This window comes from Neurospora tetrasperma (genome assembly GCF_000213175.1).
Source record: "Neurospora tetrasperma FGSC 2508 unplaced genomic scaffold NEUTE1scaffold_3, whole genome shotgun sequence".
Classification (NCBI taxonomy): domain Eukaryota; kingdom Fungi; phylum Ascomycota; class Sordariomycetes; order Sordariales; family Sordariaceae; genus Neurospora; species Neurospora tetrasperma.
Genome location: NW_009799101.1, coordinates 4,441,027 through 4,453,599, shown reverse-complemented (window position 1 = coordinate 4,453,599; position 12,573 = coordinate 4,441,027). Strand labels below are relative to the sequence as shown.

At 53.6% G+C, this 12,573-nt stretch overlaps 3 protein-coding genes across 3 annotated transcripts; all 3 read right to left on the bottom strand.

Moving 5' to 3' along the window:
* Nucleotides 1-931: 931 nt before the first annotated feature.
* On the bottom strand, nt 932-1,932 carry NEUTE1DRAFT_110481 (uncharacterized protein; the record flags this gene model as incomplete). Its single annotated transcript, XM_009853106.1, has 5 exons — nt 932-1,011; nt 1,231-1,273; nt 1,304-1,403; nt 1,555-1,686; nt 1,772-1,932. The coding sequence occupies 5 exons, from the start codon at nt 1,930-1,932 to the stop codon at nt 932-934; spliced, it is 516 nt and encodes a 171-aa protein (XP_009851408.1).
* Nucleotides 1,933-3,072: 1,140 nt separating this feature from the next.
* Nucleotides 3,073-4,924, bottom strand: NEUTE1DRAFT_64138 (uncharacterized protein; the record flags this gene model as incomplete). Its single annotated transcript, XM_009853105.1, has 1 exon — nt 3,073-4,924. The coding sequence occupies one exon, from the start codon at nt 4,782-4,784 to the stop codon at nt 3,342-3,344; it is 1,443 nt and encodes a 480-aa protein (XP_009851407.1).
* A 4,131-nt stretch (nt 4,925-9,055) lies between these two features.
* NEUTE1DRAFT_82817 (uncharacterized protein) lies at nt 9,056-11,502 on the bottom strand (the record flags this gene model as incomplete). Its single annotated transcript, XM_009853104.1, has 3 exons — nt 9,056-10,587; nt 10,644-11,092; nt 11,154-11,502. 3 exons carry the CDS (start codon nt 11,500-11,502, stop codon nt 9,388-9,390), a joined length of 1,998 nt encoding a protein of 665 aa, XP_009851406.1.
* Nucleotides 11,503-12,573: the final 1,071 nt, after the last annotated feature.

The window sequence follows — 12,573 nt, the reverse complement described above, 5'->3', positions numbered from 1 at the left end:
TCGCGGTGAGCGCCGTGACTCGAGATCCGTGACTCGTGATAGCCTTGGCTCCAGTTTGTACTCATATGGACGGTGAGTCCGGTGTACCATGGCCACAAGGCTTGGTGGCTGGGTGCACAATCTTGTTCAGCAAGTGACGTTGGTCGCTACGGTACGGCTGACGATCATTCTCAGTCTCACTCTGGTCATGTCGTACTGGGAGTTGCGGTTGGAAGGTGGATTGCGTGTTCGTGTGGGCGGTCGACCATTGACCTGGACGAGGCTAGTTGTTGCCGGGTAGATACTCTGCCTTTCCAGCCGAATGGGCCAGAGGGTTCGATGAGATTGTCCATTTGGGATCCAGACGAGTGCTATGCAAAGGACCTTTGAGAAGCGGGAGGTGAAGGACAAGGTTGCCTAGAAGATTGCTTGGGTGCTGCTCTGGGGTTTCAGCATACATTACAAGGACAGCGAACATTAAAGGCACCAAGGACCCGGTTCAGTAGGAGTTTACTCACCTGTAATGCCAGATTCTTTGCTTGATGGCTACCTTTCCTACCAGTATATGGACTGTCGGTTTTCCTGTGATAGAATACCTTCTATGTCGTAATTCTTCCCGTGCATCTCTTCCTTCAAACTCTGGTCCTTTTCCTTACGTCGCGATGTCCGTTCATTATGTACCTAGGGTAGGTCACTATTTGACCCCTAGCAGAAAAGAGTAGTAGCATCAGTTGAATACAGGCCTGTGTGGTGACTGCAGTCCTTCCTCCCCTCTCGACACACAATGTTAAAACAATAGCATTATACGATTCCGCGTCTTCCTTTTTTTCCTGGAACAAGGTGCCACGAAAGAGCAGGACACGTGGTTGTTTCGTTTCATTTCGTGATCATGCCAACCTCTCGAAACCGAAACCGAACCGTTCTTTACAACACAGCGAGGCATGTAATTTCCCTAGAAGCCAGGCTGGAAAGCGGCCTCCAGCAGCTGAACCAGCACCACATCACCACCATCACTACGGTTGATGGCATCCACTTGTAAGTATTCGCAGGATAATAGGTAGGATTTGACACAAAACCGTTCAAAACGGCCCCCAACTCCACCCACGCATGGTCCCAAACCAAACCCAAACTGCTGCTGCCTGCGCCGCCCGACAGACACCCCGCCGACACTTGGATTTACGAACTTGCATCCGCGCCGCATCGGCGCCGATAGTAATCTTGTCTGTCTGTCTCTCTCCGCAGGTGACTAACCCTCGGCCTTTCGTTTCGGCTGGTTCTTCTTGAATGTGGCTACCTAGAGGTAGGTATGCGAGAGGTTTCTCACCTTGTCTTTGTCGGGCGACCGATGACCGTACCAACCTACATAGCAAGTGGAATGACCATAACGAGAGGAGTGGCTCGTCCGAAAAAGGAAATGCGGCGACCTAGTGTAGAGCGTGTAAGTCATTGGACTTGACCTGGCACCTCCCTGTCCTGGCTCGCTACCTAGCTAGCGTAGGCGGCAGTGCTTGCAGCCCAGACGCTGCAAGAAAAACAGGGTCCTTGAAGTCTCAGAAAGCAGGGACCGTGGATTACAGGGCGTGCAGGATTGGCAGGGTCCTTGCTGGAAGCAGGCGCAGACGCGGGTGCCTGGGCGGTGCTTCTTGCTGGTGCTTGCTGGTGCTTGCAGGGTCCTGCTGGGGTGTCTCGAATGGAGGGGTGTACATACTCTAACAGATTTTTGTGTAATTCTCACCAAAATCTGTTACTGTTACAGTGGAGCTTGCTACAGTACTTGTACACAGGGACCTACCAGTGGACAACCCACGCGGGCAAAACTCCGACGGCGATCTCCTCCGCTTTCTCCTCCTCGGTCCACTCCGTGAGGGCAGTCCGTCTGCCACCGCGTGGGCCAATGTCGTCATTGCTCAAGGTGCTCAAGGAATGCGCAGGCAACATAACATCAATGGTCATTGTTTGGTAGTTCTTACTATGTAGGTAGGTTCATGGGATCTCATGTATGGCGCACGATGTTCGCCGCGATTCGATCTCTCGGCCAGTTGGCCCGATCATTCGCTACAAGTAGGGCAAATCGGCTATACCCGAAGGCCCGTCTGCCCGCGCCCGCCTAGAAGTGCAAACAAAACAAGATCCAAGCAAGAAAAGCAGTGAGGCGATGACGATAAGGTAAAGATGAAGATGCACATCATCCAAGACCCCCTTTTTTTTTTTTCGCAGTTTCGACACGAGGCTTGAATTCGCCACTAGTAGGAGTCTACAACCAAGAAACGGGGACCGAATCTCGTGATATATACAGGTCATTTATGATGATCTTTTCGTGTTGTTGGTAGGGTATGATGCCATCTGTCCCTGTTCTATTAAAGTTCAACGAGACGGGGATTGAGCCGAAGCGAAGACAACGCTAGACTACCACGGTACACTGCCACGGTATGATACGGTGCTTCTCGTCATTGTACATATAAACTTAAAGTGAAAACCGGGATACGTACGACCCTTAAAGATCGTCAGTCATTACGACCTAAATAACCGTGTTCAAAAAACTTCCCTTTGCACGCATCAACTCGCATCCCATCAATCACTCCGCTGGCTGGCAGGCGGCGGTACAGCGGTATGTACAGCGGTGCGACGGTGCGGCGGTGCCTGAAATGCCAAGCATCCATAAGACAAGTCGAACCCGCTGACCATTTGCTTTGCGACTATTCGACTGGTGCACGTAGTGTAGAGGTAAAATGCATGGAGGGTCGTGATGCTACATCGCCAAGTCGCAACGTCAATAGGAGTGAACTCACTGTATGGTACTTTTTCGACGCCGCAATTGACCCCAAGAGGTTGGTAAGTGGCAGAGTAGGAGCCCTCACAGGGCAGGTGGGGGCTACTTATGCATGCGGAGCGATGCAGAGCGTAAGCGCGGCGTTGTAGTGGGAGGTACATGTAAAGTGAGGGTTGGGTTGGGGTTGGAGGTGAAGATGGGAATGGTATCATTTTTGGATGTGCACGTGAAAAACTGTTGTACGAACTTGGATTGCTAAAGGGAGAGAGAAATTGGATTATAGATGATCAGAAAATCACAGCGTTGGTGCAAAAAAAAATGGAAACAAATTGGTGTATATGAGCAAAGGTCATGTATGTTAACTATCGTAAGGTATCGCTGACAAAAGAAAAAAATTCCAAGTAAAGTATGATCGTTGTAAGAAAAAACCAAGACTGAATCGCGGTGTAAAGCCCACAATGTGAAATCTTCCGAATGATACACTGGCACGACCTTTCGATCGCGCCGTCGAAGATTATGTTTTGTCGATTTCCATATTTCCGTTCATCGTGGATGCTCTTCCCTAGCTTCTACCAAGCTCCTCCATGACCACTCAATGATAATAGCTGTAGCGGTCCCCTTCCCACACCTTGGGACCCCTCTCCCTTCCGTGCCGTGCAGTGCTTCCACCATTATCCCTCTCAAACCTGCTCCTCAACCGATCGTAATCGATGCCTTCCACTGCAGTCCCGGTGAGAGACGAAGAGACGTTGCTCTCCCTCTCCCTGTCCCGAGTGGGGGATCCCCTGAGCCCCAAGCTCTCTACTGACCTCCTCAACTCCTCGACAGTCATGTCCACCTCTGCTCCCTTTCCCTTGTTGTTGCGTTCCTTGCTACGGTCCTTGCTCTCCTCGCGGGCACCAGCAGGCTTCTTGAGAATGCCCTTGAGCTCAGGCTGGTTGGTGCCCTGCTCTGTGGTCGGCTTGTTGGAGCGGCTGGCGATCTCGGCGTTCTGCTGCTTGATCTTGGACTCGACTTCATCAGCAAAGCGGACGCCGACGGACGAGGCGCGAGACCGAGATCCGCCCGAAACGGTTCTTGGGCGAGGTGTACGGCCGGCATCATCGTTACGAGAAGATACGCTGTTCCTCCGGCGGAGTGACTCCATGCCGCTGGGGCCGTTGGGGCTGGATCCGTAGCGGCCGGGGTTGTGGCTGGAGAGGGGAGGGCGAGAGGAGGTAGGGATGCCGGTAGTGGCCGTGGTGGAAACGGCATCAGACGGCTTGTGAGCACGACGACGTCGACGGTCCTCGTCAGTGGGGTTGCTCACAATAACATCGTAGCCGCGGTCGCTCTTGGAGTGCTCACGGTAGGGAATACTAGGGCTGCGCTTAGGGCTGGGTTCGCGATCGTGGGGGGAGCGCCGACGAGTCTTGTCCTCATGAGGGACGCCGAGGGTCTGCGTGAGCACGACGGAGGGACGCGTGTAAACATCCGACTTGTGCTTGCTGTCAGTTGGGCTGCTGCTATACTTGTAATTCGGGTAGTCGTCGTTGTGTTTGGTGGAGCGCGCAGGGTCGGTGACTCGAGTTCCATGGAGGTAACCAGAGTCCCGCTTGCCTATGGGCGAAGGCTCCTTGGATTCGCGAGGTGTGGGCGGCAGATGCGAAGGCAGGTATCCGCCGTACCTGGGCTCGCTTCTGCTTGACGGATAGTGCTTCCTGATCTCAGGAACAGCGCACAATCCGTCGGGCCTGCAGGCAAAAACAGTCTCGTTGACAACCCGAGCGGAGGCGTCGTAGGTGATATCCTTGACGCACATCTTGTCGTTGTTTTTGGTACCAGATAAGAAGGTTTCTGAAAATGCTGGAGATGTAGGAGACGGAGGAGCAAGGTGTCCCCGGTGGGAATGTGAGTGCGAGTGTCGACGATGAGGCTCAAACTCGGTGCCAAAGGCTGGTGATGGAAGAGGTGTTGGCAATGATGTAGTGTGTTTGTGATGATGTGAGGGGTCGTAAACTATGTTCTCGATTCGTACGTCCGGATACCGATCCATAAAGTCGATGTCAGTCGGCCGTGTCCGAGTTAAAGTTGTCCTTTGGGTACTGATATCTCAAAGACATGGGAACATGCAACGACGGTCGTGGTTGGGTTTGTGGGTGACAACTTGTCGATGAGACGGAGTCTGATGCGGCGAGGTCACTGGAGTGTTGATGTTGTTGTTGTGTTGAGTTGTTGTGTGGATCACCGGGCCTTGGCCTGATATGTAAATCTGTTTGGAGATGTTGGTAACAGATTGTGACTGACTTGTCGATGAAGATGATGGTGAGGAGGTGAGGATCAAGGTCGGGCCAAGTGGCGGGCGGCCTGCAACTTATATGGACTTTGGTGTGTAGTAAAGGTGAGCCGGAGTCTCGAGAGGTGTCATCAGCTTCTACTTGGTGTAGGTGTGTAGGTGGGCAGCCTGGGCGTGTGCCAGACCACGCAAAGTCTCACACTGTCCGCAGGGGCAGTTCATGACCCACGTACGAACTAGCGGGTGTAGCGAAGAGATGCCTCATAGGTTCACCTCGATCCACACCCCTCCCCAGGCAGTAACTGATCATGCTTCAATGAGAATCCGGCGAACTCGACTGCCTCCAGGCCGCCGGTCGGCAAAAGAGTCACTTCTCTGCGAAGTGGAGGTGGAAGGGGAGGGTTGGGGGGGTGTGTGTAGTACGAGCTGCATCACCCCCTGTCCAATCATCAACAGCACAGCCCGAGCCCAGAAGGGCTGAGCTACCCACATCGTGGTAACTCTTGTAACCAGCCGTTCTAGTACGATGCACCTTTTCTCTTCCCCATTTTTTTTGCTGGGATTATTCCGGGGTTCTCCGCGCCGGTGGAAATCCCAGAATATGGAAGAAATGTTGGATCGAAGATAAACGATGACCGCATCAGGAAAAGGGTGGACACGGGAATAGTTACACCACACTGGCGATGTTGAAAGGGCAGGGATGACGAGCCAAGAGGGAGCCCAGACTAGGACGTCCTAAAGCCCTGTGATTTCCTGTCATCTTGTACTTTTTCCAGGCTTCACTCCCCACCATCACGACCCCTGGTTGCCCACCCCTCAACACCACCCTCGCTCCTCCCCGCAACCGTCCTGCCATCATTGTGGTGAAGGAGATGTTTGTCAATATTGGCGACTGATGAAACCAGGATTCCCTTCAGAGGCAACCCATTGGCTGTGCGAAGGATTCATCAAGCTTAAGCCGGAAGGAGGTGGTAAGAAGGACAGAAGTTCACCACCGGAATGGCTGTCGCCAGGGAGACATGCTGCGCCAACATCGAGTTCGTTGATACTTCACACTCTGGATGCAAAAGCCGGAAAAGCAGTACAGTGCAGACCTACTAAGTACGGAGTTCATCACCGGGTAGGACCTTCTTCCAGATTTCGGAGATCTTCTGACGACAGCACTTTTAGACCATGGTTCTCCGTTCGGTGTCCTGACTCACTGGAGTCCACCGTTCGTGTCCCGAGTCCTTCACATTGCCCTATACGTACCGCATGTGTCGGACTCTTCTCAAGGGTGTGACAGGGCAGACAGGGGTGAGGACGACCCTGTCGCATCAAGCGCCACAGGTATTCGGCAGCCTGGATGAGCGGCCAGTCATCTCAACAAACCGCATTACGGTACCCCGCAACCACCGGCATGTCACCGCCATCTGCAAGTGATTAGCGTGAGTGAAAGCAGAGCCCGATTCGAGGACAGTGCTGGAGCAGACAATTGATGAGTGCAATAGGTGCGATTTGATCTCAGTGCAAAAGCAGGTACACACAGGGCAAACGTGCAGCAAACCATTGCTGGCGCCGCGGGGGCATTGCATCGTTGGACGAGGACCCGGCCTCCTTGCTTGCAAAGTGGAAGGTCTGGGGCTATGCTCTGCTAGATTGGTTCCAGCCCTAAAAGTGGGAGGAGGACTTGGCTGGGGCTACCGTGGAGGACCTCAGGACACAGTGAGGGTCTGAGGGCGCTGAGCTTTTCCCCTTTGGGACAGGTTTCGCACCCTTTACCAATCTAGAATGTTGATCATCGAGTCACTTGACGAGGAATGACTGGGTGATGTAATGAGGGTATCCGGTATCTGTCTGTCTTGATGCTGTTCAGCACTGATTACACCTCAGCCTCTATTCCAGGATGTTAGTTCCACGACAGTGACAAAAGGGCGTCTGCCAAACCGGCGTCTGCCAAGGCAATTTTGTGCCAGTCGCTTGATGGACCAAGCGCTGTGGCAGACGGTGGGAGAAGGAAGAGTGCTCCGGGAAAGCCGTATGTAGGAGTTTGGCAACGGTGCCGTTCGCGTTTCAGAACCAGCAAAATGGATACCAATCGAAGCGCTCAATGACCCGAAAGCATGTTCCTTTCTGGAAAGCAAAAGAAATTGCCAGTGCCATCTTTGACAGCTCCATCTTGGCAGTTTCTGGCCACTTTTGCTGGTACTTTGGGCTGGTGCATGGGCTTGTCGTACAAGACGATAATGATGACACAAACACGCCAGCAAGGCTGACTTTGGCTCCCAGATGAGCGTATTAATCGGCTGTTCCAAGTGTGTCGCTGGGCTAGGCATGGAATGATGCGGGCGACGACACAATCGCCCAGCCTTGTCCAGGAAGGTCCTTGATGTGAGTTCCTAAGCCGCATGACCAAGTTCCAGGCAGCATTACGGCGGAGAGGGGAGGTGTGATGACACGCGTGTTTGTCAGTGTCAGGTTTTGATCGAAGTGAAGAAGATGCTGTAGTGGATTGTGTGTGAGCTTCGTATGCCACGGCTGAAGGGAGCAAGGGCCAGCCCCCTGCATGTCTCTCCACTGCCCATCGGCCTCTGCTCAAAGAAGAGGTGTACGGAACGGCAGGTGTCAATGAGATGGGACTGGCCGCTCATGTTGGTCATTCCAGAAGCATCGTGTTCCTTCGGACCTCCTCGTGGACTCCCTCTTGGATGCCATGACAGAGACCAAATGTACACCCTTTGGGTTAGGTGGATGAGCTGACGAACTAGAAAGAGGCAGGCGGCTATGCCCACCAGTCAAAATCCGGCTAGCAATTTGGAATATGAAGGATGGACGTTGAAACACCCAAGCCTGCAGCAACGCAGGTCCGTAGCCGCCAACTCGAAAGATGGTCTCGTCTCGACTGGTGTCCTAAGTCTGGCTGCCATGCAAGACGGTTGAGCTTCTTCCGGACGTGTATGCAGAACGCCGTCGCCGTCGAGGTCGTACCCCAATGGTGGACGGGGATATCGCCGAATGCCTCCGAAATGACAGAATGCGAGTCGACGACGTTGAAAGGGTTGAGAGAGGCAGCCGAGACATGGGACCTTTTCGAGTAGCGCGTCTAATGCGCTTACTCGCTTGGTCCGAGCATGGCCACCACCGGGGTTAGCCGCCAACAGTGGATGGTCGCAGTAGTGCCTAGTCGTCGCAATGGGGAACGCCGCGGTGTGTCTTTATTGCCCGCCATATTCGTCTGGGTGTGAATGTGGGTGGCAGCCAACAGATTATGAACAGTTAATGTGTGTAGCAACAGGCTGCGGTACTGCGCCGCGGTCTGGACTGTTCTGATTCTGCGTGTGTGTGAATTGAGTTAGCCCATGGCAGATTTCAGTATTCCACCTCGGTTGGCGTCGCAAGCTGAAAACGGCTGCATTATTGTTGTGGTTGTCAATGCAGTGAGTAAGCTTGCGGATGTTGGAGCAAGGAACAGAAAGCGGGCAGGTAATTACTACCTACACTTGCCTCTAGCAGATGGCTGTTGACTCGGAACTGAATGTCGAATGTGTCTGGATGAGAGTGCCGGAATCGCGTGTTTGTTTGTTCAGTTGGCGGAAGGAGAGTTCGGACCGCTGCCGAGCATGGGAAAATTCCCGTCTGCCAATGTGCGTCGGTCGGAGCGGAAGAATATCACACCACGAACAAAGTCCTTCAAACCGGGCAGATGGGAAGTCGTCACGATTCCCAATGGTTGCTGGTTAAGTTGTCAGTCACGCCGTTACGAAGAGTGAGATGCCCGTCGCAACGCTCTTTCCCTGATGACGATCTATCTGGTGAATGGGTGGGGTCCAGTGTTGCCGAAGTCTTTGGGTATCTTACAAAACTTAACACAATACCAGCTTATCTGTGGCCCAAAAATACTGTGTGGTCCAAGCGCTTCGGTAACACAGTTGTATTGAAAAGCGGAGTTCCGCTTATCGTCACTCATCCTTATCGGCAGGCACCAGCACCGAGCAACCCCCTCACTTTCTCAATTCCACCACCACAAATTTCAGTTTCGTCGCGACAAATGGAGAGAACAACGCAAAATCAATTAGACGTTCGAATTGAGAACGCAACGAATCAATCGTCGCTAATCATCAGCAGAATAATCCTATCCAGCCCTTTCTTTTCTTCACGAAACCTGACTTGACATCATAAAAGCCGTCCAGTACCCTTGTCCCGTCCAATTGTTGTATCCCATGTCGCCATTCAATTTGACCAAAAGTGAGGCCGATGAAGCCGCTCAACCAGACGCCAGAAACACCCAAACTCAAAATTACCCGGTATATATTTCCGTTCCGCGCTCCGTCTATCATCCATCATCCATTACTCGTCCCTGATTATTATCATCAATTCGGCAAATTCACTTGCCGATGCCGCGGACCTTGAACCCGAGCGATTGGAGCTCAATGGGATCGACGACGTTGCGCCCGTCAAACACCCATCGGGGCTCCTGCATCAGCGACGCTGCCTCAGCCCAGTTGACTGGTTCCTGACTGATCTCCTCCAGCATGGATGCCGCCAAACCAAAGATCTCGAATCCTTCAGCAGTAGCCTCGGGCTTGAGTCTGTGGAGAGGGTCCTCGTCGGTAATGTTGAGGTCGCGCGCAACCATGGCCTCCAGCTCCAAGATGGCCATCTCGGTGAGCTTGCCGTTAACAAAGGTCTTGGTGAGTGGCTGAGACGGTGTCTTGACGGGTTTCTTTGTCGAGCGACCGAGCTGGGCGCCGCGGAACTGCTTCCACTGGGTCAGGATGCACACAGCGCTCGCTTGCTTGACAGATTCGCGCCAGTTGCTGCAAATCTTGACACGCTCCAGTTGCGCCTTGGTCAAGCCGATCTTCTCAATCTCCTCCATGATCTCGGTTGCGGCGCACCCAGGGTCGAAGATGCCAATCTCCAACGGCATCTCCTCCGCCAGGCTCTTGATGATGTGCACCGCAATGCTGTTGCGCGTGTCGTTGGTGCCGTCCTTGAAAGCGAAGCCCAGCACGGAAATCTTCTTTCCGCGCAGCGATCCGTTCAGCTCCTTGACAACCCTGTGCGCATACCTCTCACGCTGATACTCGTTGATCTTCAGAATACCTAGCCAGTAGTCGGCGACCACATCCAGGTGCAGCTCCCTTGCCAGATACGAGAGGTTGAGGATATCCTTCTCAAAACAAGATCCACCAAAACCCACACCTGCCTGGAGGAACTTAGGCCCGATTCGTGAATCCTGTCCGAGGGCCAGGCTGACATCGTCCACATCCGATCCCAGACCAATCTCCTCGCACATGGCGCTCACAGCGTTCATGCTGCTGATACGCTGGGCCAGCATCGTGTTGGCGACAAGCTTCGACAGCTCACTGCTAAAGGTGTTGACGGTAATGATACGTTCTTGAGGAACCCACGCGGCATATACGTTCTTGAGACTCTCGGCCGCTTTCATGCCGGCCAAGGTGCGGGCACTGCCAATGAGGATGCGATCCGGGTGCATGAGGTTCTCGACGGCGGTGCCCTCGGCCAGGAACTCGGGGTTCGATAGAATCTCAAACTCGTCATTGGGGCGGTAGTATTTGAACTAGTCGCTGTCAGCATCCTGTCTCCAGTCAAGGCATCTCGATCAAGGCCACTCACAATATCTTGAATGACACGAGCTGTGCCGCATGGGACAGTACTCTTTTCGACAATGATGGCTCCCTTCTTGGCGTGTTGCGCGACGGTCCTGCTAGCACTTTCCACCATGCTGATATCGGCCATCGACCCGGCTCCCAGACCATAGGTCTTGGTGGGTGTGTTGACGCAGATGAAGATGACATCGGCCACCTCGATGGCTTCGTTCACCCTGGTTGAGAATACCAGGTTGGGGCTGCGAGCGTCGAGCTTGAAGGATCTGGGAAGCCCCGGAATCTTCACCATGGTGTCCACCGTACCATCGCGAGCTGTCCTTACAACCTTCAACAAACCATCCTCGTGAATTGGGAGCTGGCTCGAGTTCCAAGCCGCAATTCGCTGCTCGTTCAGATCAACAACGTTGACCGTGATGTCTGGGTTGTGGTAGGCAATGACGGCGGCAGTTGGTCCACCTATATGGTCAAAGTCAGCAATCTCCTTTCTCCGCGGAACACATCGGACCGGAAAACATACCAACAAATCCTGCGCCAACGAAGCAGATGCTCTTCACTGACTTGGTCACAGTAGGCAGCACCTCGGCCACATCTACTCGTGGAGCAGTCTCGACCTTCTCTGTCTGAAACCTCACCTTGAGTTCTGGCGAGCCTGACCGTGTGCTAGGCGGTGAAGTGTTTGCGCTTTCCGGAGACCACGGATGGGCGGTCCACGAGCCTGGTGTCGAGGCACCCGGGCTCAAAGCGGAAGCGAGCGACTGGGTGCTGGGGAGTGATCTAGTAAGAGGGCCTGGTGATGGGGTAAGCAAGGGCGACTGGGGGCCCTCCCGGCGGGAGCAACAGCAATGGTGAGTGTGGTTGGCGTCCATATTGCCCCGATGTGCTGCTGATCACAGAGGAAAAGAGAGTGAAAAGAGGACTTGATACGTGAGTGTTGTCCGAATGTCTTGGAGCGATGTGCTTTGCCGCCAAGGGTTAAGGCTGTTAGGAGTGTCTCGGGGATATTGTTATATATCCTCTGTCCGGAAGAGGTGCTCGAGTCTGTACCCGATGCAGTGAGCAATTATCTTTGCCATCTTCCGAGTTTTCTAGCACCATGTCGGGCTACGGCTTCTCGTCACAACATGATTTCTTCATGGGCCCGACGCAGAAACACCAGTCTCGGCCAGGGGTCACCCATGGCAGAAGCCATCACGCATCCGGGTGTCGTCACAGTCCATCAGCAGTCCGTCGGTTGTCCGCCTTCTCACCGGCATCATTGTTCCCTAGCACTGGGTGGGATTACCCATGATCCACCCATGCTGGACTGGGGCCAGAAAAAGTGCCAAGCTCACTTATTCCCTCGGGCATCTACCTGGTGTCACCACTTTCTGAACACCGACAGGTCCGGCACCTTGGACTGGTCCCCGAGCCTCGTTCTCATTCGTCTCTTTCCCCAGGTACGCACCGCTCTGAGAAAGTGTTGTTTCAGCACGATAAAGTGGGGGATCTTCGTGACTGGGGGATGGAATACCCCTGGGTGCAGTAATGACAAGTACCCACCGCGATGAATACCACACAGATGTACATCCTCGACGATCCGGCACACAAAGCTAGCACCAAAAGCATTGCTCCTGCATTCTCTCGACCCCCACCTGTTTTTTTTGACTCGCCAGATCCGCACCCCCTACTGTGTTCTCCCACTCACTTACACAATACACTACATGACTTGAGAGATGAGTTGCGATCTCAGGGATCCCATAACCAAGGTCGAGAGTGGAGCACTGGTCTAGACGTTTCTTTCAGCTGTCCACAGTCTACGCTCACCTTTCCTTTTCTGCGCGTAGCTTTTCTCTTGCGCAATGTTACTGAAATGAGCCGATGAGAGCCCGCTGGTGATGATGGATGAGGCGATGATGGGCACATCTTGTCGCTTCCTGCCGCTCGAGCTAAACTCGTCC